At 50.7% G+C, this 23,633-nt stretch overlaps 10 protein-coding genes across 10 annotated transcripts; 8 read left to right on the top strand and 2 right to left on the bottom strand.

Moving 5' to 3' along the window:
- Positions 1–577: 577 nt before the first annotated feature.
- On the bottom strand, positions 578–1,522 carry K444DRAFT_614388 (uncharacterized protein). Its single transcript, XM_024880525.1, has 2 exons — positions 1,292–1,522; positions 578–1,221 (listed from the first exon to the last, which is right to left on the bottom strand). Exons 1-2 carry the CDS (start codon positions 1,455–1,457, stop codon positions 806–808), a joined length of 582 nt encoding a protein of 193 aa, XP_024735037.1. The 5' UTR covers positions 1,458–1,522; the 3' UTR covers positions 578–805.
- A 230-nt stretch (positions 1,523–1,752) lies between these two features.
- Positions 1,753–4,005, top strand: K444DRAFT_664637 (tubulin nucleotide-binding domain-like protein). Its single transcript, XM_024886988.1, has 5 exons — positions 1,753–2,069; positions 2,117–2,316; positions 2,363–2,804; positions 2,859–3,481; positions 3,522–4,005. The coding sequence occupies exons 1-5, from the start codon at positions 1,998–2,000 to the stop codon at positions 3,871–3,873; spliced, it is 1,689 nt and encodes a 562-aa protein (XP_024735036.1). The 5' UTR covers positions 1,753–1,997; the 3' UTR covers positions 3,874–4,005.
- K444DRAFT_614386 (uncharacterized protein) lies at positions 3,641–5,065 on the top strand. The gene is made up of 2 exons (XM_024880524.1): positions 3,641–3,672; positions 3,739–5,065. Exon 2 carries the CDS (start codon positions 4,084–4,086, stop codon positions 4,738–4,740), a length of 657 nt encoding a protein of 218 aa, XP_024735035.1. The 5' UTR covers positions 3,641–3,672; positions 3,739–4,083; the 3' UTR covers positions 4,741–5,065.
- A 964-nt stretch (positions 5,066–6,029) lies between these two features.
- K444DRAFT_726025 (uncharacterized protein) lies at positions 6,030–7,596 on the top strand (the record flags this gene model as incomplete). Its single annotated transcript, XM_024888659.1, has 6 exons — positions 6,030–6,149; positions 6,204–6,331; positions 6,381–6,545; positions 6,694–6,803; positions 6,855–6,943; positions 7,088–7,596. The coding sequence occupies 6 exons, from the start codon at positions 6,030–6,032 to the stop codon at positions 7,331–7,333; spliced, it is 858 nt and encodes a 285-aa protein (XP_024735034.1). The 3' UTR covers positions 7,334–7,596.
- Positions 7,597–8,441: 845 nt separating this feature from the next.
- K444DRAFT_631185 (uncharacterized protein) lies at positions 8,442–9,236 on the top strand (the record flags this gene model as incomplete). The annotated part of the gene is made up of 1 exon (XM_024883325.1): positions 8,442–9,236. The coding sequence occupies one exon, from the start codon at positions 8,442–8,444 to the stop codon at positions 9,234–9,236; it is 795 nt and encodes a 264-aa protein (XP_024735033.1).
- A 410-nt stretch (positions 9,237–9,646) lies between these two features.
- K444DRAFT_631184 (MFS transporter-like protein) lies at positions 9,647–11,489 on the bottom strand (the record flags this gene model as incomplete). Its single annotated transcript, XM_024883324.1, has 2 exons — positions 9,647–11,057; positions 11,107–11,489. The coding sequence occupies 2 exons, from the start codon at positions 11,487–11,489 to the stop codon at positions 9,647–9,649; spliced, it is 1,794 nt and encodes a 597-aa protein (XP_024735032.1).
- Positions 11,490–12,428: 939 nt separating this feature from the next.
- Positions 12,429–13,301, top strand: K444DRAFT_614382 (uncharacterized protein; the record flags this gene model as incomplete). The annotated part of the gene is made up of 1 exon (XM_024880523.1): positions 12,429–13,301. One exon carries the CDS (start codon positions 12,432–12,434, stop codon positions 13,179–13,181), a length of 750 nt encoding a protein of 249 aa, XP_024735031.1. The 3' UTR covers positions 13,182–13,301.
- Positions 13,302–13,956: 655 nt separating this feature from the next.
- Positions 13,957–15,541, top strand: K444DRAFT_437022 (uncharacterized protein). Its single transcript, XM_024872810.1, has 2 exons — positions 13,957–14,625; positions 14,787–15,541. The coding sequence occupies exons 1-2, from the start codon at positions 14,102–14,104 to the stop codon at positions 15,094–15,096; spliced, it is 834 nt and encodes a 277-aa protein (XP_024735030.1). The 5' UTR covers positions 13,957–14,101; the 3' UTR covers positions 15,097–15,541.
- Positions 15,542–15,890: 349 nt separating this feature from the next.
- On the top strand, positions 15,891–17,753 carry K444DRAFT_631182 (uncharacterized protein; the record flags this gene model as incomplete). Its single annotated transcript, XM_024883323.1, has 2 exons — positions 15,891–17,453; positions 17,511–17,753. 2 exons carry the CDS (start codon positions 15,891–15,893, stop codon positions 17,751–17,753), a joined length of 1,806 nt encoding a protein of 601 aa, XP_024735029.1.
- A 3,201-nt stretch (positions 17,754–20,954) lies between these two features.
- K444DRAFT_532479 (uncharacterized protein) lies at positions 20,955–23,345 on the top strand (the record flags this gene model as incomplete). Its single annotated transcript, XM_024875083.1, has 4 exons — positions 20,955–20,980; positions 21,050–22,338; positions 22,393–23,104; positions 23,153–23,345. 4 exons carry the CDS (start codon positions 20,955–20,957, stop codon positions 23,343–23,345), a joined length of 2,220 nt encoding a protein of 739 aa, XP_024735028.1.
- Between the last annotated feature and the right edge of the window lie 288 nt (positions 23,346–23,633).

Below are 23,633 nucleotides of genomic sequence, written 5' to 3'. Positions count from 1 at the left end.
GATTCGTACAACACCACCGTCAACAACGCGTCAATTGGTGAACTTGGTCCGAAAAAACATGGATGCGCTCTCCGACTTGGCTGTCGTCAGCCCTGGCAAGCCTGAGAATATCCCTGGCTACGAGTTCTCTGTCAGACTCAGACTTGCCATGGACAAGATTAGGTATGACGAAGCTGGAGACATGGCCCCTGGTAAGCTTGTTCTCTACTAATTTTTCGGGTTTTCTCACGAGAGTCGAGAGCTCAGGAGCCGTTCTGGACTCGTAGGAGCCGAATGCAACTCCTCGCCTCCTCGCCTCCTCGCCTCCTCAGGATTTTCTACATTTTGCAGTGCTAATCTACTTGGCAGAAGAGATCGTCACTCTGCACGAAGCCCTCGCGCAGCTCGAGGAAAACTAATTGGCGGTGGATTTGTAGTCATTGTATTCTCACAAGAACCGTCCGGCTATTTCGGTCACATAATTCATGTTAAACTGGCCTAGATTCGTAGGAAGTTGAGATGTTAGCTGCTCCGGGGGGTCGTTCGAGTTTCCAGTTTACTGTTTGTCAATGTGCCAACTTCAGTGGTACATTGGTGTTCTAGAAGAATAGACACTCCTTCAAAAAAAAAATCCCAATATTTTAAAAATGTAATGACCTTGTGGCGATGTGGATTCTCACGCCTTGACCTATTTCAGTGCTATCCTCTTTGCGGATGAATTCTGTGGTGGTGTGGACAGCCTCAGAGCTGGAGGCGACGAGAAGCTGGTTCAATCCAAGTTCAAACAACGAAACTTTTCGCCCAGGCCTAAACGTCGAGAAGTCATTCAAGTTTTAACACCCAGTGCCTTCAGTGCCTCGTTGAAATTGGGGATATCATCGGCAGCCCTCGCGACCCTACACCAACGTACAGTTCCCTCTCCGTCCACCGCAAAGCTTCCAGAAGTCTGCCACCTATTACCACTCTCCGTCGGTCTGTTACTAATTTTCTCGGTCCTCATAAGTCGCAAAACAGAGTAAAGGGACCATGGATTCAAAACATGCCACGCGCTGGAGATGCCCAGGCCCCATTGCGCATACAGTTCTCGATTGGCGTCCACAATGACTTTCACGTCCCATTCGCCGCCCACGGCGATAACCCACTTCTCGGTAGACTCTTCGGATGAATGAGATATGGCGATGAAGTTAACTTCGGGGTTCCTGGCAGCAGTTTTCCGAAGCTCATCGAAAGTCTTCTCGGCGACTGGATGAAGGACGTGTTAACGGTCTTTGAGTCCTTCAGAAATTCAGAATCGATGGAGACGAAGACGTACACGGGCAGCCGCAGTGCCTCAGAAAAGTGATAACCGTGCATTTTCCATTGGGGTTGGGGAATCGCAGCTTCGGAGACGAGGGTGCTTTTGAGCCAACCTCCGGGGCTGGAGATGTTTCGAGGGCTCTGGGAGTCCGCCAAGAATTAGCCTCCTGCTGAAAGGTCATTGTTGGCAATTGAAGATGGTAGTCGGAAGATTGAACAATGGCGTGGGAGATTTTTGAAAAGCAATGAATGAGCTAGGAGTCGTGGAAAGAAGCTTTGTTATATACGTAGTCGTGACGGTGGCTACAAGGAGCTAGGCCGGGACAGGAATGGGGGCTTGCCTCGGCATCTAGGGTGTTCAGGTATCAGTGTAGAGTAATGGGTGTCCTCCGCGGCGACTAAGGCATTGCCTTTTTCGCCTTTAAAGGGTTCAAAACAAGACTTCTGATTCAAAACTTGCTATTTTACGACCTACTTATTTCACCCAAATTGAAAGTGGATTCTTTTGCAGCACGTGACATGGAGCGCCAGGTTGGTTCTCTCTCTCTCAGCGTGCGGGTCCAACTCTCAACACAGCACCGATAGCCCGAGCTTGCATCTTATGTGCATCAGGCAGAAGCCATTGTTGCCGCTCATCTCATGATGCATCAAATTCGCACCTGCGCTTCCAAATAACCTGAAGACCACCTGCACAGTATCAAGACTCAACAGGACGGCTCAGGATGCATGAGATCATAACGCTTCAGCTTGGGCAGAGGAGTAACTACCTCGCGACTCACTTCTGGAACACTCAAGTAGGAGGATTCCTGTTGTATTCTTTCCGCGACTAATGCATTCCCAGGAGTCATATTTCACATATTCGACTGACGAGGAATCCCTGGTCGATCACGATATCCATTTTCGACCTGGTATTGGAGCAGACGGGACCGAAACGTTCACTCCGAGAACACTTATCTATGATCTCAAGGGTGGGTTTGGTTCTCTGAGAAAGATCAATGCTCTGTATGAGATCGAGGAACCTGTGGTCCAACATGGTGTCTGGTGAGTAGAAGTTCCCTGTCGCAAGCAATCCCCTGACATACCACAGGAATGGACCAGCAGTCATTCAGCGACAGGCAGCTATCCAACAAAGCGCTTACCAGCAGAGCCTCGAGGAGGGACTAGATCCTCCACAACTGACAACGGAGTCCGTCAGGTATTGGTCAGACTTCAATAGAGTCTACTTCAACCCAAAGTCCATTGTCCAGCTCAATGAGTATGAGTTGAGCTCAACGCTGATGCCGTTCGAGAGTTGGGAAGTGGGAGAAGATCTCTTCAACTCTCTCGACAAAGAACATGACTTACTAGATCGTGATTTAAGAGTATTTGCGGAGGAGGCTGATCACATGCAGGGTGTTCAGGTCATGGCAGGAGTTGACGATGCGTGGGGTGGATTCGCGGCAAGATATATGGACCGCATCAGGGACGAATATGGCAAAACAACAGTTTCCTTCTGGGGACTCGAAGACGGTTTGACGTCGATTTCAAGAGTATGTCTCAATCAGAGTTAGAGAATGATTCCCCTTATTGCTAACACATTACAGGAGAAACGAATCATGAGGCTGTCGAACATAGCCCGGTCACTCTCAGAAATCGCCCCACAGGCATCCCTTTTCATCCCCATGACCTTACCTACAGCTAGGTTACCTAATTATGTCACGGTTGATCGTCAGTCGCCATGGCACGTGTCTGGGCTTCTTTCGGCAGCACTTGAAAGTATGAGCCTGCCATCAAGACTGAAGACCAAATATGGAAGCCGCAAAACAATAGACAGACTCATCAGCGCCCTGAACATCAATGGCAATCAAAACATAGCAAAGTTGCGGATGAGCGTCGATCAGAAAACAGCACCGAATAGACACCAGGGGCCAGGAAGATTGGCTGCACCAACAGAGAGCAGAGATTCCAGAGTGTCCTATCAAGATAGAAGCGTTCGCGGCTCCCAGGCAGGTGGGGACAGTGATTTAAACACGTTTGATATGGACTTCTTCCCTGCGGAGACCGGTGAACAAATCAGTAGGCGGCAAAGTAACAAGGAATCTCACGTTTTTGGCCAAGTCGAGGGCTATAGAGTTAAAGAAATTACCGATTCACAGGAAACCAGTGGGGAGGATGAGGGATACGAGCGCGCACGGCGACGGGCTGCTGGGCTGCCATTGATACAAAAGTTAGTTCGCATCTTTCCCTCTTGCAGCAAAATCATGTAGTGCTCTCGTATCGAGAACAGCCGTCAGATCATTCCAGGTTTCTCTGTATGCATGGTCGCTCGCCGCCGGGATTCCTGCTGACTCTCACCGCAGAACTATCACACCCCTGTTGTTTCCCCTCCTTGACAGCTTTCCCCACATCTTCGCACAGGCAAGTGTGACCGCATCGTTGGCCATCAGCACATCGTTGTCAACTGATACGACCGTCGCCTTGCAGGTGAAAAGGCTCCAATCTATCGTAAGCAGGGCCGTTGCGATAACAGAGCGGGAGGCTCTCAGTAACTCCCTAGGCGAGATTGCCGAGGCTTACGAGGAAGGATGGGATAGCGAATCAGACGAAGATGAAGATTGAAATGTTGAGAGTGCGGTGAGCCTGAGGAGTCGTCTTGCGGGCATCATGGGTTTGCGGTTAGTTCCAAAGCTTACTGATGAGCCGGATCCAGTATATCGCATCACAGAATAGAGGTGCTGCACTGCGAATGACATCGGACTGATTGTTTGATTATCAAGGCTCAGGCTCAGAAGGAGTCGCTTGCCCCCCTCGTCTGCTACTGTATTCGCAATGACGCGGGAGCAAACTATGCGTACCCATGAACTTATCGGAAGATCAGAAGATCTTGGTGGCGCGCCACAATCGACGTTTAAATTGAATGCCTGCTATTTCAGGTCGCAGACGGCAACGCTTCCTCACCGCCGCAACTGGGCCAGAGTTCAGGGGCAGAGGAGCCGAGAAAATAGAGCCGACAGGGGTTCCTCAGAGACTGATCTTCGAATGATCGAATTCGCCGAGGATCCTCGCGAACATGCACCTATATGGCGTATGTGCTTTTCATGTCGTTGCCGACACGGAGTATCGTTGATCGCATCATGGAAATGGAGAATGTCTCGGTGTTGCCAATTGTCAAACATGATGTTCTCTGTTCCGAGCGGTACTTCATGTCCGACTGCCTCGGTGCCCCTTCGTCCGACGAAACCGCTCTGTTTTCTCATTCTCTTCCATGACTCCCGTTGCTTGCACCACCTCAACCAACCTCGTCATGAGAACTCCATGCACTCAAAAGCATCCCTGCAGAGCGAGGCCAGGGACGAACACTATTGTGGCCAGGATTGCCTTGATCTTTGGAACTTTCCCACCTCTATCCGTATCGACTTCTTGAAATGTTCCCGCCACGCCCGAGCTATTGGCCAGTGCGGGGGGTCGCTGCGAGGTAGATTCTGACTTGAATCAAGTTTCCGCAGGAGTATTAAATTCGTCCAGCAGCAGAGCGGGGTCGCCCTGCAGAGCAGGATTTGACGGACTGAGCAATGATTTCTCGCGAGTTGACCACGCAGGAGTGGGCGCGGAGAAACACCTTTGCCCTGAGCTAAGAGACCCGGTGCTTGCAGGAACGGCGTAAAGGGGGCGGACGCATCGGAGCGAACTCCTGTAAGGTGATCATATGTCGCTGTGCTGTTGCCATAGAGGCTTTTACACCTAAAAGTTTAGTAGACAGGGTGTGCACGTGCTTTCACTATAGCAATACCCGTCTCCGACATATAGCTGCACGTACAGGAGTTCGCTCCGATGTGTCCACCCTCTTTACCTCTTGCTTCTCAAAGCTGCATACGGAATACAAGAGATCTCGCCTTACTATCTTCCATGGGCGAACCGAATGAATGAATCAATGTTTATTTGACAAGCCACCTCTTCGGCAGGTGAGCCCAAGCCTGATATGGTAGTGCCTGTCTGTCTGTCTGTCTGTCTGTCTATCATGTTTATCGTGCTGATGGGAGTTTGCGAGAGCGAGCGCTGTCATGTCATGCCAAGCCATACCATGTTGGCTTCCAGGCAAGTTTGTTGGAGTTGTGGCCAGGTTCAGGCACAGCACTCCGGGGCCTCACTCGTCGAATCGACATCATCGTCAGGGGTTCTCCCCGCCTCCACCAGCCTCTGCCTCTGCCGACGCTCGCCCGTTGCTGGGAGCAGCCAAGCCCCGCCTGCTGTGGCCCTGCTGCTGCGGCCCTGCTGCTGCTACATGCAAGCGAACGCCAAAGGGCAATCAGAGTGCCCAGACCACACCTACTTACGTAGCAACCTCCCTTGCCTCAAGGCTCTGCAGAATCGATCTGACGACCTGACGACCAGTCATACAGAAAATCGTCTTGGTATCGACCAGCAGCACGGGTATCGGCCATGGAGCGACATGGTGCCCGCCGAGAAGACGTCGAGTGACGGCGTTCCTCGCATCACCTGAGTATCTCGAGCTAGGATGCACCTACACGCACATGGGATGCACAGGAGACAGGGTAGTCAGTGAGGTGATTTCCCTCATCTGGTCTGTTCGTTAAAAGAGGACCGGGTTGCCCGCCCTGTTTGCTGTTTCTTTTCCTCTTGCAAACCTTCTTTAAATCAGACATCCCCAACCTCTCCAGCAACAAGTAACTCTTTCGCTACGGTTACTTAATACCCTCGTTACTCCGTCTGATAATTCGTCGAATAACTCTCGTTCTGCTATCTCGAACTCCATGATGAAGACTACTTTCACTCTCCTGGCATTGGCCACTCTCGCTTTGGCACAAGCTGATGTCGTCCCTCGCTGGTATACCTCCAAAGAAACACCGCCTATCACGACATATGTTACGACCTATGTATGTTTGAAAATAGGAAGGTTCTCTTTTGTGGGTTTCTAACTTCATCGTCAGGTCACAACTACCTACACCACCCTTTGCCCCGTCACAGAAACTAAGACATACCCCGGGTCCACTGTGACAATCACATATACCACAACCAGTACAGTGGAAAAAGTTTACCCTACCACAATTGAAGTCTAGTGAGTTGTATACGCTTGCGTTGCCGAACTATCACTAACTCTTAATCAGCACCACTCTTGCTCCGACGACTAAATATATCGAGACATATGTTTACGAGACTTCCACCTCTCTATGCCCTGTTACTGAAACCGAAACTGTTTCTGGAAAGGAGGTCACTGTTGTTTATACCAGCACCAGCTTGATCGTGCAAAAGGTCCCAACCACGATTATCGAGTTAGTATATCCTTTCCACCCTCTCCATTCATCAACACCACTTCTTCGGGGGAATAACTGGAGTTTCGGGTTTCCATGTCCTTCTCAGGCAGACAGATCTAGGGAGATGATCCATTCGAGGCTTAACTTCGGTGCTGACTTCCAACAGTTATACCACCGTGCTCACAACTTGCTACGAGACGACTGAGGTTTATACCACAACAACAGAGATCGAGTCATTTTATACGACCGTCAGTGCCGGCTCTACTGTGGTACTTTGTACGCATCCATTTTGCTTCTCAAAATTCCTGTATACTAATTTCGTACCAGATGTCACTGAGACTAGCACGATCGAGTTAACCTCAGCTTACACAATCACCGAGACCTTGGAGCCGCCCACCACTAAAGCAACAGTCTTTGTGAGTTTATTTCTATACCATATTATAATATTTCCACGTAGGCTGCCTTGGCTCCTTCGTCTTTGTGACTTGGAAGACGAGTCAACATCCAATATTCAACTTTTATATACTTTTCTCGAATGGCAATGCTAATTTTCACATCAGGTTCCCATCACTTTGGAGACTTCGGTTCCTGTAACGGAGGTCATCACTGTCCCATCTGAAAGGACAGCCACCAGTACGAACGGTACTGTCGTTCTCACTTCGTCCTTTACCATCCAAACCACAGTGACAGGCCCTCCAACCACAACCACTTCTGCTCCTGCCCAGATCTCGGCAGGAGCTGCCGTAAGCAACCACCCAGCAGCCTACGCCGTAGCTGGTGCCATGGCTCTTCTGGCCCTTGCATAAGCGTTTCGAACTCGGGATTCCTCCTTACTTGAAAAGGTTTCGATGAAAAGTTTTTGACCCATCACACACGATTTACGACCGTCATGTCGCATTACACTCCTTTAAGCGTTAGGTTGGGTTGGGCACACATAGGGTTGACAGGGAAAACGGAGGCGAGAGTAGTGCACTGGGACCGTGGAGCACTGGAATAATGTGCTTGGGGTGTATAATGGTCATGATACTACGCTAATTACTAATTCTATTGTAAATATTTAGACAGAGCCCCTGCAGAACCTTCTTCAATCAAGATCAGCTGAACTGCTACCTGATACTAGTCTTTCCCTGCTCTATTTCTCTACCCTGTGCTTCGTGAATAGAATGACTGGTAGAGATTGAAGAAGGCACTGCTAATTCTCAGCACCTGCGGCTGGCGCTGGGCTTTTACATAATCTTGAAGGTGAATGACTATAATATTCTAATTTCTGAGAGATCGATTGATAGCTCCAGGGACCATACAGAGGAAGCATTAAATTGTCGAACTTGACTTGAGACATTGAGAAAGAAAGTGAAGGCTGAATCTCTTGTTTAAAATGAGAGTAAAAATCCCCAAGCTTCCCTACTCCCTCCCCTGTCTCGCCCATTGACCACCTGTAGATAGCTGTTTACCGAGAGTTCGGCATTTACGCGTCATTTAAGCGTCTTCGAACGTGAAAAGAACACTGTCTTTTGGCATAACTCCGTATCAGCGGGGGTAAATGCTGATGATTGCACATAACAAAGAGCAGCTCCATTGTGCCTCGTTCAAGCGGCCGAGAACTCCTTTGTATTATGCTTAGAACAATCAAGCTAGCACAAAACATTGAACAAGCTTCTTTAATCTGAACAAAGCATTGAACAATCAGATTAAAGAAGATTGTTAGGGAGCCAAAGAAATTGATTGTTTATGAGGTCCTTTGAATTATAGGCTCAAGGTGATTGTGCACTCAAGGCGTAAGAGCTTCCACTCGAACAATCATAGACGCATCTGAGCAATCAAGGAAGTCTTTTGCAATATACATATATATATCGTGTTCTTCACCAACAACTTCCACCCCTGCTACCCGTTTCCTTCAGCCCGAAGCCAGATAATATGACTTGCGGCATTATGGCAGCCACTGCCCCCTATGTTCCAGAGATGGAGGGCACAACAGACTTGGCCACTTCCATCTACCACGAAGTCGGTGGCAATATCCTGGCCGGACCAGAAGTGCCCTACAGCCCATCCCAAGTAGAGGGCTTCGGAGCACCGATTGCACCAATGTTCAGTTCACCGAATATGCCCGTTCTCAAACTTGATACCAATATGATGTTCATCTCCAACTTTTGGTATCCGGCGTTTGAGATCACCGCTGGGCATCACCATTACAGCGAGCAGCTCGCACTTGATCTCGAAGACCATTCAGGAATGTTCGCTGAACCTCGCTACAGCGACAAGTATGCACTCTCGCCCATCGAGGAGGAGGCCTGTTATGATTACGTTGAAGAGCTCGCGTTATCGCCAGTGTACAAAAAGCCCCGAAAGCTGCTCCGTCGTGGTCGGAAGCAGTCTAGGGCCAAGGACATCGATGAAAGCGGTCATGGTTACGCCGAAGAGCTTGAACTATCAACGGCTTGCAAAGAGCGCCGGAAATTACCTCATCGGGGTCGGAAGAAAACTGTGGCCAGCATGACAGACGTCGCCGATTGCATCATCGTCGCCGTTCCAGAAGAGATGCAACAAAACGCCTCTTGGGAAGCGAGACCTCAAGCTAAGAACGAGAAGCCCGAAGACTCTCCAACGGAAAAACCTGCTAGTGGCCGAAAGAGAAAACATATGGTAGACCAGGGGGAGCGACCCGTCAGAAAGTCCAAACGGAGCCGCAAAGTCATCTGTTATGCGGAATAGAGTTGTGTAAATATGTGTTTGATTCATGACGTGAAGAAGGTTTGTTAGATGACCCAAAGCAATTTCTTAGCAGCCTTGCAAGGTGGGCTGACCGTACAATAGCAATAACATAATAGACGATGGAATAAAGCTTCGTCCGATCTCCGTAATATCCCATGGTGGGCAAACTTATTTGACTGTGTGACTGCAGATTTGGCGACAATGAGAGCTGAATTCTATTTCCCTTGTATGAAAATGTCCCCAAGCTCTTCTGTACATTCAAGCATTGTTTGGATGCACTCTAGTACATTTGTGCAAAAGCTAGCCAAGAAGGCGTCAAACCAATTGAACTGTAAGAGCTAGCTTGCTGTATTGACTCATGGCTCACGGAGTTTTATGGGGTTGCAATCAGAAGGGAAAGCATTGAAATCTTAGACTTGGCGGTTTTTGGTCCGAACTTCTCGATATATCCCAGCGCCAGCGCCAACAACTAACAAGATAGCATTGAAGATGGCCATCATATAGAATGGAGCACCGGTCGATAGACTGTCAAATAGGTATCCTCCAAGCTTTGTGAGAAGGAGAATGGCCGCTCCTCCGGAAAGGGAATATACGCCTGCAATGGAGCCTTTGAGATGACTTCTTGAATGAGGTGGCACTGTTGGTCGTGAGGATGCAACTAGTGGTGACGTCTCTGCAGCTTCATGAACGACCTGTCCAGAGACAGGTTGTGGGTCATGGAGCTGACCAGATAGGTTGTAGCCACCTTCATCTCCTAGGACGCCACGCCCAAGAAGCCCAAGACTGCAAACGATCGCACCAATCTGACTGACTCCAATGAGAGACACAATCAGGAAGACAGCGGGGCTCCCTCCTCTGCCATCGATGTTTTTTGGCTCAGGACTTATCAACCTGGCAAATGCTGCGTAGCCAATGATTCCAAACACGCAGGCCGCAAGAAGAGGAACGTTGAATCGGCGGTAGCGGTCGGACAAATACCCAAAGAGCGGTGCGCAGATGAGAGCAACTAATTGGGACACCCCTGTAAGCTCTGCGGCCAAGATGTAAGCGGCTCTACATTCCTTCTTGAGCTCAGGGGATGGGTCATTCGGTGACCCTTGACAGAAGCCGTTACGAATAAAGTAGGCATTTATGTAGAGAGGAATAAATAATGAGATGCCAACGGAAGACGCTCTTGCCACAAACCCTCCAAGATAACCAAGTCCAATTTGTGCATCCTTGAAACCCAGGAGAGTTGAGTCTAGGAGCAATCGCCAATATGGCAAGAACGGAGCCCTGATAGGGCTAAGTTGATCCTGGATTCCTGGATGGCCATCCAAGGTTTCATATCCGTCAGACGAAGGGGACCTCCCAAAGAGAAGAGCCCACCCTTTGCCATCCTCGCCATGCAAGCCGCGAAGGCCAATGAAGCAGAAGCAAGCCACGAAAAGGGCAACGCTGCCAACCACGTAGAAGCTGTACGCTACTGCTTGACCTTGTGTCACTCCATTGAGGTGAGAAAACTCAGCTGGAAGTGGAAGAAAGACGCCCAATGCAACCAAAGCTCCACAACCAGTAAAGACACCCACCAGACCAGCTAGTCTCGGCGGACTTGAAGAAGACTCTGTAGTATGTTTCCTGGCACCTGTACTCGGCCTCGGAGGTTTTGCTCGTCCATTGTAAGTTGCTGGTGTTATGGTCGCCTCAGAATCGAGTGATGCAGCTATGCTGTGCCGCGTGTTGCTTTCCAAGATTGATCCGTGTATTGGTGATTCGACGGGAAGCTCGTTCTCTTGACTATTACCTGTCATGGAAGGCAATATTGCGGTAACCATAGTCGCTCTGCTGGGAGTTAGCATCTGGTATCTCTTGCAATCACCAAAAAACATACGTCGCAGCACCACCGATACTGAACAGAACTCGCGCCAGCAACAGTTGCGGATAGACATTCCGAGCTTGTACGAAGATAAACAAAGCCAGACCAACAATGGTATACCCTGAAAAGCAGACAATTCGCACACCCAGCCGATCACTGAGAATGCCCCAAAACGGGCAGGCTACAAGCGCAACCAACTCATCGACGAAGCCGAGGGTTCCCACTAGATCTCCGACTCCGTCCTTCACTCCGATTAGATCAGTAATGACGAACGAAACGCTGCTGTTGAGGAAGACCAGGAAAGATATCGAGAAAAGGCACACCGCGAACAGATACGCGCAGGCCTGAGTGGTGGTCGTGGAAGTTGCAAAGGGGAGATATTTCGACACAACAGACATCCTCGATATTGTGAATGCGATCCCAGCCGCACGGATATGTTCGATTGTGGCAGTGAAGCATGTCTGTCGCGCCGTTGGGCGCGTTGCAGGTGAGACGTGCAGTCAAGCTTGAGAAAATTAAACGATGGGATACCTCGGCATTCAATTTCAGTTATGTGCAAAAACTCCCTGTTTTAGCGCATTTTTGGCAAAACCATACTTTTTTAAAACTGCAAATTTCTTAACAAAAAGTAGATATTTAGAAATGCCTCCTTTTAAGTATTTTAAATATCTATTAGACTAAGAGTTTCAAAGGGAGTATTATAGTAATTTTAAGGGTTAAAAGTAAAGAAATTTGAGTATTCAGAAAACTGTCTTGATGTCCAAGCCCAGTCATGAGAACATTCTTTTGTGGGGAGATCCATTGTCCCCGCTGCTTCGACTGATCTATCGGTACTCAGTGATTGTATCAATCCCTGTCGTGTTTTGAGACCGCAATTGCCAGTAAGATACGGTTTCTTGGAGGCCGATAGTCGCCTACGCTTTAATTAATCAGATGATAGGAATTTTTGCTCTTTCACATTGTGCCGAGCAGGTCCCTGTGGGAATAAATAGATAAACATTCGGAGGTGGAGGACGAGATCGCTTGCGTGATGTCATAAATTAAAGCCCTCGAGCCGCAAGCGACACGCCGTGGATCAAAAGCTCCACGTCTCCTCCTTGACTGCAGGGAGCAACAACAAAACAGCTCTTCTTCGATCAAAAAAGCAGTGACCACGGAACGAAAGTCTCAACCTGCATTGCACCGGATTTTCTGAGACATCCAGTTCGACGTTTAACAGCACTCCCACGACTGACCAAGCAATACCTCATTGCCTCGAATTCGCCAGCCAGCAATCTGGCACAATCCGGTATTTCGAAACATCTACAGAATAACAAGTACGCGCCAGTTCTACATCAGCGATGTCTGGCATTCCGATCTACACGTCAAGTCCTATCAACGCCTCAAAGGCATCCGGTGTAACTCCTCAAACAGCTACGTCTCAAGAGCAAACTCCTCGCAATCCGATTCCTGCCACGGTCACTGCTACTTTTCCTTCTACTTACCCACCAGCCCAACCCGGTGCTTTTCCTTACCCCGGACCCACCGCCGCCCCAAACGCACAGGTACCACCTTTGCTCCCCACCCCTACCACTCGAGGAGGGGACGAAGGACCCCCTCGACCACAGCCAGGCGCGGCACCAACGCCAGCAAGCAGAACAACCATGCCTCCTCCTCCCAAATCTGGTGAGAAATACCGGCCCCAAATAACTGGGACCCCAGTTGCACCTCCTGCTACGGGACAACCATCGCAGATGGGGATTCCTCCTCCAACACAACACAGAGCCCAACCTCAGGGCTCTTCAACAAGCACTACAAACACGGCATCTGCATCATATTCAGTGGCTATTCCGTCTGCCGAATTTGGAGCGCCACGCCGTAGCCTCGAACATCCCCCGAATTATCAGCAGAATGTGTTCGCCTCGGAACTGACGAGTGTCCAGAGAAGAGCCCAAGAAGCCAACACGTCACGAATAGGGGCCCAAGATACTTCGGAGAGCGTGGGGGGCATGGACTTTCTAAATACGGCTAAAAAGTGGGCGCAGCATGCTGGAGAAAAGATATCAGAAGCCGAAGCGGAAGTCTGGCGGAGGATCAACAAGGAAGAATGACTGACTTGCTTCTCTTATCGATTGTTGAATGACAGGGACAAACCTCAGGGGAGTTGTATAGAGCATTTCCCGCTTTGGATCGGTCTTGCCCTAAATGATGGGTTCAATCAACACCTCGAAATAGATTCAAGCTTTCTTTGGGGAATAGGGGCTTCAGTCGCACAGAATATTAGGCTTGTTTATTCTTCTTCTGGGGTTTGCATGAATCACTACACCTTATGGAGCAGTGGGTGGCGTCATGGAGGGAAACATGATTCATAACAAGGAGAGCATCCCAAGGGCTCTCCATCAAGTCGGTACAGCGGATTCGTTGCCTGAACGCGCGGACCTAGACGGTCGTTTGCCTTTCAGCCGAAATCGTCGTCGTCGGCACCGATCCCCATATGATCAATATTATAGACAGTGATCAGCTCCTTCAGGTAGTTCCAATTCCCAAATTGGGCAGAATAATCATGCAACAGCGAGCGGCCCACACTCCTTGCTGGCAAGCCGGACATCCCCCGCAAGGCGCCACACACAAAGCCACCCGGTTGCGGGACCGATTAAAGGGTCACAAGGGTAGCCAGAGGTTGGTTTCGCTGGGTGCTAATTTCATCGCGTTTGGAGCGTTATGGGAAGCAAGATGGTGAACTGAATCGCGAACGTGCCTGATCCGAACCTCTGCACTGACGCCTTTTGACGGCGACGGCGACGGCGACGGCGATCGCGCCGGAAATCCTCCCGACATCCCGGGGTGTTCGGAAGCCCGCTGGTGATGCTAGTGATGGGTGCGACTGAGGTTTTATCTCCCGTTCTCCACGGTATCAGATCTATCTTGAGGCCAGCGCCGCCCGAGTCATCCGCATGTGCGTCCTGTCCTGACGTCGGATTTAGAGTCGAATGTTCGTTAGATCGACCTGGACTCTGAAACAAGTGCCTGGATGCAGGGGGGGTTTCCTCAAACGCCTCGCTTCCTACCCCTTGCTCTCGCTTCTCGGCCTCCACAAATAATGAACGACCTCACCTCATCCGAGGGAAAACGTGAAACTCTCGCTGCGGGTGCCGTCGCCCTCGCACTGCAGACGAGCAGCGAAGAGCAGCGAAGAGCAGCGAAGAGTCCCACAGAACGAGCAAAACTCCCTTCGCAGCTGTTTTCCTCTGGACCAGCAGCGCAGTGCTGGCCAGCCCAGCTCGCACGCCGCCAAGTGGTGAGGCCAGCTGGCTGGGTTGTTCCCCCTCCAGCCGTCCTCCCACTGTCGTCAATATTGGGGCTGATATGCCTCGCTGGACAAGTCGTAACATCCGGGGACAACCCTGGGCAGTGTGGAAGATCTCAAACAAACCCGATCTCGCAACCAAACGCAATCCCTGGAGCCTCTGTTGGTTGGTGGGCGGCGGCCTCTCGACCAGGAGAATCGTGGGCCTTATTGGCCATGGATTATTTCAGGCTGCTCATCCAAGATCCGTAAGTTCCAGACGTTACAAAACTACCCCGTTGAGGTTGTCCGTGAACTCAAGTGGTAGGATAGCATGTGTGTCTTTCCCTTCCTCGCTGCTGGGTGGGCCGCCGGATGCATCATATAGTCCCTCAGCCTGCTCTTCTAAGCCTGGCTTACCCCAGATAAGGTTCGATATGGTGCGGTGGCGTCGGGTTGAGACAAGCAAGCCACCCCCTTCTAGACTGCTGGATGAACATATTGCACGTTCTGTTCCATTCTCGATACTTGTCATAGCCCGAGAAGAATCATCCCGGACCCGCTCTTGGTTTCGATACCGCTCACTGACTGCAGCTGGGAAAAAGATACCCTTGGAGCCAAGAATCCTCGGTCAGGCCTGCTTCCTGACCTCACCACACAAGTTTTGTGAGGTTTGGCTTGTATCAGGAATACTGGCATGGGTCGCCAATAGACATCCCGATCCCGGACAGGGCTGCTGACTGGACCAATCCGTCGCAGGCCTCCCTCGACCTGCGAACGTACTTTCTCTCTTATACCTCTAGGGTCACTGCACTGCCCCTCTTTCACCTTTTCCGCGTCGTCCCAATCGCAACTCTTCCCATTCTATTCGACCAGTCACTCCTTTACGGTCTTTTATTAATTTCGCTTTTCTTCTCTCTATATACTGGGAGCTGGCTCTCATCTACATCAAGCCAGGCTGCGCAGATCCCCAAACGAGGTTGTTCTATACTTTTGCACAGCTCAGCTCATCACACTCATTTCCGCCGCCACTACACATACCAATCTAGTAATTCGTACCCACATCCTCAGCGCGAGGCATCGTTGTCCAATTTCGTTTCACAAAGAGCACTGCAAAAACCCTACGCATTCCCTACCTTCCGGCAAAGCAGTATAACACTTTGAGTCGCACATCCTCCGATCTTATCGCGTCTTGTATGTTGACAGACCTCCAATTTTCCCATTCCTTCCGGCCCCTGTCTGGTGGGTCACACCTGGAATATCTTCATAACTCTTTCATAATACTTGTCAAGGCTGACGACGATGCTTTTAGGCTTGACGTATCGGCACTGGATTATAATCGATAAACGTGGGCGACACATTCGTCATGGACTCCAACCAGGCGCAACTGTGAACCATCCCACAACGACCCCTCGTTAGTTCATAACTTACAATTCACTTTAGTCGCCAACAAATACAAACACCCTCCTTTACATTCAGCCCAAACAACAAATTTAGAAGGGACTATCCTCCTCGGTCATTCCCCGCGGTTACCATGAATCCGAGCGAGATGTCGATGAAGACCGAGGCCGTTGGAATGGGAATGTGGTCAGCGCCGACCCCTCAAAGTGTCTCGAGACCTCGACCGGCTACGATACACGAGACGGGCTTCTCGTATTGCATGCCGGAAGAGTACCCATCATTGCCAGCCTGGGATTCGTCAACCATGCCGATGCAACCGCTGAACGATGGCCTTCCTCAAACGTATGCAGTACAACAAGATTTTTATCCTTCAACATCAAATGGAGAAAGTAAGTACTCTTGGAATCAGAGCACAGGACCTCAGGGAGCTCTTGGTCTGACTATCTCAGATGGCTGGCACACCAAGACGTGCGATGATGGAATCGATCTGCACGGTCTGGACACAGATATGAATATGGGTCATGCGTACAATGCCGACGAGACTGCTCCTATTCTTGACTTGAGGTATCCTGGGCCTGGAATGGACAGCGATCGCCTTAGTCTCGAACAGTCCTATAGCTCTCGGCGCATGTCTGGCTCTTCGTTCACCATGTCAACCACTGGAGCGCTGTCAGAAATGCCGTCTTATGAGGACTTCTCAGCGACCCTATCCGAAGCGCCATCTTTCAGTTCGGATTATCCACCACCCTCGAACCGAAATTCACTGATGTCCTCCACGCAATTGTCGCCTGTGGCATCACCAAGAATGACCCCTCAAAACCGCACCGAGCTTGTACGAACGCAAAGCCGGGGTCGAGCCTCTCCTTCACCAAGGCCAAGCATGCGCTCAGCGCCGTATACAATGGACAGCACTCGCAGCAAGAGATGGTCAACAGGGTCGTATGCGCCTCTGCCAAATCGGCGCCCTTCGCCCTTTGTCTATCATCAAGGACATGAGGTCTTCACGCCTCACCCCCCACGAATGTCATCTCGACATTCTTCCCCAACTTTACCAAACACTCAGCTTCCCCTGAACCTGAGTAATCTACAAACAGAACAACAGCATCCTTTCCTTATGTCAAACAACGCCGGCTTTCACCGCAACAGCATGCTTCTTCCCTCACACAACTACCACGAACCACATCAGTTCGAGACACCACCACCACTCCTTTCACATGGACTTTTCCGCATGTTACAAAGCAATGCCGACCCTCACTCGTTGCACTCGCATTACACTGATCTGAGTGATCCGCCCGATCTCTATGCATCCCTCCACGAGGAGCAAGTGTCACCTCCCCCGGAAGACATGAACCCGAGCGATCCGGATCTGGTACCACACGAGCAGGAACTTCGCTTTGACGGTGACCTCTACACGCCCCGTTGGGTCCGGGGTCACGGCAATAAGCGCGAAGGGTGGTGTGGGATTTGCAAGCCTGGGCGGTGGCTTGTATTGAAGAACAGCGCTTTCTGGTACGATAAAAGTTTCACCCATGGTATCAGTGCTGCAACTGGCAGCCCATTTCAAGAGCCTCAGGAAACTCGACGCATGGATGGCAACCCCGATGTGTGGGAAGGTCTGTGCGGGAGCTGTAACGAGTGGGTTGCTCTCGTGAGCAGCAAGAAGAAGGGAACCACATGGTTCAGACACGCTTACAAAGTAAGTCATGAGCAGTATTTTCAACACCTAAGACAGACTACTGACTCTCTCTGTCAGTGCCATACCCACCCAAAAATCAAAGACGCGCCAAAACGGCGTCGGGAGAGCAGTCATACTCGAGCTTTAGGTGCATCCACCATGGCAAAGCCCAAGATCGAAACACCAATAACGCCGCAAATGACTCCAAGCAATTCGGTGACTAATACGCCTACGCCTGGATCTTTGCAGCAACAACAGCAACAGCTTCAGCAACACCGGAACACGATCAGTCCTTTGGAGGGTCTATCAACCATGATTTGATGTCTCTTTTGTTTGGGTTTGGGTCCCTTCAACGAATGACGAATCCACTTTACGCGAGTCGGAGAGTCTATCCAACGTGGCACCAGAAGATGGCGCCCGTCGAGAAAGAATAATTTGTACTTTGTTGAATGACAGACAACAGGCGTGTGATTACTGATGATTTATGAAGCGTACCAAAACTAATTATACATGGTAGATAGCAGAGTAGTTTCCTGTTATGGGATACCACAGTAGTTAGCTTTAATGACCGCGAATGACAATCATGAACGAAGCCACTGCTTTTCTTCTTCTTCTTCTTCTTCTTCTTCTTCTTTTGATGTGTGTAATCCAGTGCAATGTGAAATCTGCACCTCCGGAGAACGTTTGCCCTTTGTTGAAACTTTGACACTTGCCTGAAACTCGGGTTGAAAACTTCGAGGTCCCTCGTCTTGAAGAAGAAAGGACTTAATGGGCTTGGCCACGAGGCACTTGGCCTGTTCCATCTGCCCTTGCACCCAGTGATTCTGGTTTCTGGGTGAATTGAGGCTCCAACTTAGACGTGCAGAATCTGGGGAAATCTACGACAGATCTCCAGCACTTCTGGGGGAGTGACCAGCTCTCGGGCTCTCTCCCAAACATTGCTGACTTACAAACGGTGAGTTGTCCGGAGGAGGAAAACTCTCAGTAGGCTCCTCATGACTCCCGTGAACTTCATAACTCCTCACATGTGCTTATTGATAAAGTAGAAAATCGTCTGACACTTGGAGACGTTGATGCACTACATGTGAGCGTTTGGCACTTGGAGATGCCGCTCCGAGAAGTTGGGCAAAAGTTTGAAAGAAGGTCTTGCCGCGAAAGCATCGAGTAGTCGACGACCACTCTCGTGCGTTAAGGCTCAAGATAAGAGCAGGTGAAATTACTGTATCAAAAAAGTTCCCTCGACTCCTTCTGATCATCGGCCCTATCTTGACGGCACAGGAAGCGAGGGCTGATGGCGACACTGGCGTCGGGCCCCATCAAGATTTGACTGGGTATGAGGAGCGCAATATTTCATGCGTTCACGCTCTCGCAGGAGATTGGCGGCAGAAAAGTATGGGAGCAGCGAGCAAATGGCATTCTCCAGAAGTGGTCAATTTGGCTGCCTGGCCGAGGATGAGAAGCTGACTGGTGGCTGACTGGCGGCTGAGTGTTGGAAATGTTAATACTGTAGTGATGATGCTCCGGGGATATTGGTGTTGGCTTCTCCTTCTGGAGACTGGAGTTCACGGGTCCACTCTTGCGTCTTGCGTCTTGCTTGTGGTGGTTGAATGGTTCGCAGCCCGGGAGCCGCGGCGCCTTTTGCCCTGCTCCTGCGGGCGGAGATTATTATCTTGACCGCCTGGGCCATAGCCTGGGCTGGCTGGACGATGGCGGGACGATGGCGGGACGATGGGCATTGGAAGTGGACCACCCATGAATATCTGACTGAATGATCGAATGGTCGAATGGCCGAATGGTCGAATGAACGATCGAATCTGACGATTTGCGTGTGCTGTTCTCGTCGGGGCAACTGAGCATGCAGGTCCCAGCCCAACAAGGCCAACATGCAGATGCTGCCTGCAGCTGTCAAACTGACTGTTCAAGCAAGCGAGCGAGCGAGCGAGCAAGCAAGCAAGCAAAAGACATAGCCAGCTCGGAGGTGCCAGCAACGTGGTCTTGCTCGCGCAGGTACCATCGTCCGGACTTTGCTTGGAAGGAGCTTTACCTCATCCCGGGAGCAGTGCCCACCAGGCCTGTGAACTGTGAACTGTGACCTGTGATCTGAAGTCTGCGATCTGAAGGCAAACCGGGGTGCAGGTTGGAGCGGCGGGCCATTTCTGGTTTGCCTTTAGCTCTGGTTCTAGCTGGCAAAAAAAATATGCGGAACTGGTTCCAGCAGAAATGCCATATCAGCAGCCCGCGACCTTCTCTCGCCGTTGGACCCAGCAACTGGCTGGGTCGGCTTGTCCGTGGGCATGGGGAACTAGAACTGGAGCTGGACCCGGATCCAACTGGTTCTCAGATGCTGCAGTCGTCGCTCGTTCTCCCCTACCCCAGTTCATCCCGTTCATCCCGTGCCCACGCAGAACTCACACTGCAAATGCAGTACGAAGGTACAGGCGCTGACCGAGTATAACAACCTTCTCCCAGCACCACTCAAGCTCACTCAGTTCCACCACAACCGCCGCCCCCCTACCCCCCAAAAGGCCATTGATTCTTCCTCCCCGTCAAACCCCCCGCTAAACCCTCGACCCTCGGCCATAGCAAGCATCCTATACCGCCCTCTCTACGACTACTACTGCTGCTGCTGCTGCTGCTACTACTGCAGCCGCTGCTTTACGCCCCCTCTGGTCTCCTCGCCGCGTGCTCTCTGCGGCCCATAGTCGTGTTTTCAGCTCAGCTCCCCTCAGTGCCCGTTGCCTTCCTTGATTAATCCATGCCCACGCCGGCTCTCCACTATGTTTGACCAGCTCGGCCTATGAAAGAAATGGGCATTCCTCCACACTCTGGATAAAGTAACGCCGGCCTGGGCACGAAAGAGTTCACGGTGCGTTTGCTTCGGATCCCGCTTCGACAGACGTACAGTACCATCCTGGCACGGTGCTGCAATCCTCCTTCATGCCATCCCAGGCGCATTGCAAAATTCGCCGTGATCGTGTGCTTTCCCAACAACATTCCCCAAGCTCGAAAACTTCTTTGGCACATATTCAAGGACCGCATTGTTATTCTCTATAGGACTGCTACTTCCCTTCAGCTTCTCGGACAATTCGATCCGCGGCTCCGTTTGATTGCCTTACCTGCTTACGACCTCTCCCCCAACCCCTCCAAAGAAGCTCATTGGGAGTTAGAGCCTTTTTCTGGTAGGTTAATGGAAACCCCTTCTCTGGCAGCTAATGCTGATATCTTCAATCCTAGACCGGGTAAAGAATCGGTGGATACATGCTTGACATGTTGTGAATCTTTTTTCAGGTGCTCGGATCCCCACAATTGCTTTCCCGAACCTCACTCTTCGACGGACCCAATACAAATTATAAATTGATTCCAAGCAATTCTGAAGCCTGAATATAAAAACATATATTGGGTTGGGTAGAGGGTGGATGCTGGTTAAAGAGGACCGGCGAGGAAAAGTCCCCCCGAGGAATTGTGCGCAAGCAGCAAACCTGCCTCGGGCTCTCTACCTTACGCTAGCAGATCAACTTTGCTATGAGTTGGGATCAACAGGCATACAGGTATGGCACCGCTGGAGATTCATCTAGAGAGGCAGCAGTGGTCCACGCTAACTTTGTATTCACCACCAGCTTTGGGAACGCTCAACCCCCAACTCCCACGCAAACCCCAACATCTGGACAGTTTCCAAGCCCGACTTTCCAGACGCCGAGAAATAACTCAAACTTTGAGAGTCGAAGCGGATGGACCCCAACATTTGCAGAAGAATACTCTGTCTTCAACTCTACACCGGGGAGGTTGACGAGCTCTCAACACAACTTTGTGGAAAGTTCTACGCCTGGGCCCTCCACGGCCTCTGCCCAGAGCCGACGTCTTTCCACTACTGGTGATATAACAGCGGAGCTTGCATCTCATGTTCATCACTTCTCTCCAAATCCAGGCCTCCCTCTACCTCCCGTCGATCCCTCAAATCAGTTGCCATCTTCCCCGGGGCCATACTCTACCACACACAACCGATTCGATGACAGCGCAACAAAGAAGATAACGCCAAGAAAGCCGAAGAAGCGTTTGGAGGAGGCGTTTAGCGGGCAGACGGCTACTCCTCCAGCATCGACCTCAAAGGGGTCGCGGAAATTGGCACCGAAAATCTCAACGGATAAGATGCAGAACGAGTCTCAGGACTGCCATTATGGCAATTCACAGACTCCAACCCACCACCCTAATGTCTTGCCTTTCACCTCCAGCTCGGCAGAGTTCTTTTATCCGATGTCTGCCCCCGCTACGGCTCCGGTCTTTGCCAATACAAAGCCGTTCTGGGATCCGGATGCCAGCATGAGTGGCATGGATCTTGACTTTCCCGCGGATGTTGACCTATTCAACACAAGCTCACACAGAATCAGCAACTCCTTTGACTGGGGAAGAAGCAACCAGATGTTCCAGGAGACGGTGAACGTAAGCCAACCTTCCACTCAACCTGAACAAACAACCACTTCCAAGCGCCAACGACCCCTTGCCCCAAAGCTTCCTACGACGACCGCACAACTGGGAGCATCTCTTCCACCGTTCGACTTCGACAGCGCCGCTGTATCTGACGACCCTTTCTCCGTGGCTAATCTTGGCGGCGGCGTGGATCCAGGCCTTCTCTTCAGCCGGACCAACTCGGTCAGCATGCCTTCTGGTTTTGGAGATAGTGCTCTACCTCCCGCTCGTCCTGTTACGAGTCATATGGAGTTGAAGCCATACCAGCACCAGCTACGAGAGTCACAGAGGGATCAGGAAGAACTTCGCCGATCTCGAGGATCAAGGGAAAACAGCAAGAACCGGCGAATAGAACGAGGAACGGTTAGCTCCCCTATCAAGGGGCCATCGCGACCTGGACTTCAAAGAAGCATTAGTGACAGCCGGAGCAAGCGGACTCAAGGTAAGTTTGAAGTCACCGCCCCCTCCGGAGGAGCACAAGTAACACTTCTTCAAGACCGTGTCATTTCTCGAACCGGACGAATTTCTCCTGTCAAGCATCAACGTCCTATAAGTCTCACTTCTATCCCTGAATTTCCTGCGCCACGAACTCGAACTGAAGTCAAGTTTACCATTGATGCCAATGGGAGAGCCCGGACAGAAACTGTGGTTGTTGAGGAAGAGCCAAAGACTGCCCGAGGAGGACCACCAGCCAATGAGGAATGGGATTCGTCCCAGGATGAATCTTCTTCGGACGATGAACCAATTTTGGTGCCAAGTCGAAACTCGTCATTTGCCATTCCACCGCAATCAAAGGCTCCCAAACTCGCTAGATTCGAGACTAGCAATCGAGGGGTGGATGTCAGAAGGCACAGTGCCAGTGGATATACCCAGTCGGAATCATCAAGTCAGCGATCGACCCGGCGTGATAGCATGGGGAGTGAAGCGGAAACGGTAATGGAAGAGGACGACGGTTCTGGAGATGCTACGCTTGTGCTGCGGAAGATCATGGAGGAGAGAAAGAAAAGCCAATTGAAGGCACGACATCCTCGCCATCATCGATATGTCTCTGACAATACCCCTCGTGGTAATTCCCAATACAGCTCCTCCACCAATATCTCCCCAACCACCGTCACTGATCCAGATGGAGCAACCCCTTCAAGCTCGCGAAGTGGCACTACAAGATGCGTCTGCAATAATCCAGATAGCGAAGGCTTCATGATTCAGTGGTCAGTATTCCTAGAACAAATGACTTGAGACTGAACTGACTGTTGTAGTGAGTCTTGTGATAATTGGCTTCACTCAGAATGTGTTGGCATCGATCGCCGAAGTCTTCCACCCGTTTACATATGTGCCTTCTGTGCCCAAACTCCCAATATGCGAGGCGGACGCATCCGGGAGCAAGCTCGAGCCAATACTCAGCTTGGCTCTTCACCTCTGGCACACAAATCTTTCAAATCGTTCCGCTGAGGGTCTCGAAGAGTCCCGTGCCAACATGATCTGGTAATTAGGCTACTGTAGTCCGCCAGCTCTCGTGCGGACAAGTGGGATTCCTTCATCCCAAAATCGCCCCTTTCGAGAGAAGAAACCACCCTAATCACCTCCACAATCTTCACGAACCCAAAAATTATGGATAATGCTTAGAGCATAATGGTGGGACGCGCATTACGAAATATGATATGCAAACGCAAGTTTCTTTTGTCCTTGATACCCTTCTTCTATAACATAATGGGTGTGACGCATACGTGCACGGCATCT

Source organism: Hyaloscypha bicolor (genome assembly GCF_002865645.1).
Source record: "Hyaloscypha bicolor E unplaced genomic scaffold K444scaffold_98, whole genome shotgun sequence".
In the NCBI taxonomy this organism is placed as follows: Eukaryota; Fungi; Ascomycota; class Leotiomycetes; order Helotiales; family Hyaloscyphaceae; genus Hyaloscypha; species Hyaloscypha bicolor.
Note: the sequence above shows the minus strand (reverse complement) of the source record. Positions and strands in the feature narration are given on the sequence as shown.

What these genes read in the sequence shown, in the direction of transcription:
- K444DRAFT_614388 (XM_024880525.1), bottom strand. Translation starts at nt 1,457, where the DNA reads ATGACCTTTCAGCAGGAGGCTAATTCTTGGCGGACTCCCAGAGCCCTC. An exon ending in GAGGCACTGCGGCTGCCCGT is followed by an intron (nt 1,222 to 1,291) that starts GTACGTCTTCGT and finishes TCCTTCATCCAG; the next exon opens with TCGCCGAGAAGACTTTCGAT.
- K444DRAFT_664637 (XM_024886988.1), top strand. Translation starts at nt 1,998, where the DNA reads ATGCATGAGATCATAACGCTTCAGCTTGGGCAGAGGAGTAACTACCTC. An exon ending in CTCACTTCTGGAACACTCAA is followed by an intron (nt 2,070 to 2,116) that starts GTAGGAGGATTC and finishes ATGCATTCCCAG; the next exon opens with GAGTCATATTTCACATATTC. An exon ending in GTGGTCCAACATGGTGTCTG is followed by an intron (nt 2,317 to 2,362) that starts GTGAGTAGAAGT and finishes GACATACCACAG; the next exon opens with GAATGGACCAGCAGTCATTC.
- K444DRAFT_614386 (XM_024880524.1), top strand. Translation starts at nt 4,084, where the DNA reads ATGACGCGGGAGCAAACTATGCGTACCCATGAACTTATCGGAAGATCA.
- K444DRAFT_437022 (XM_024872810.1), top strand. Translation starts at nt 14,102, where the DNA reads ATGCAGGGGGGGTTTCCTCAAACGCCTCGCTTCCTACCCCTTGCTCTC. An exon ending in AGGCTGCTCATCCAAGATCC is followed by an intron (nt 14,626 to 14,786) that starts GTAAGTTCCAGA and finishes ACCCCAGATAAG; the next exon opens with GTTCGATATGGTGCGGTGGC.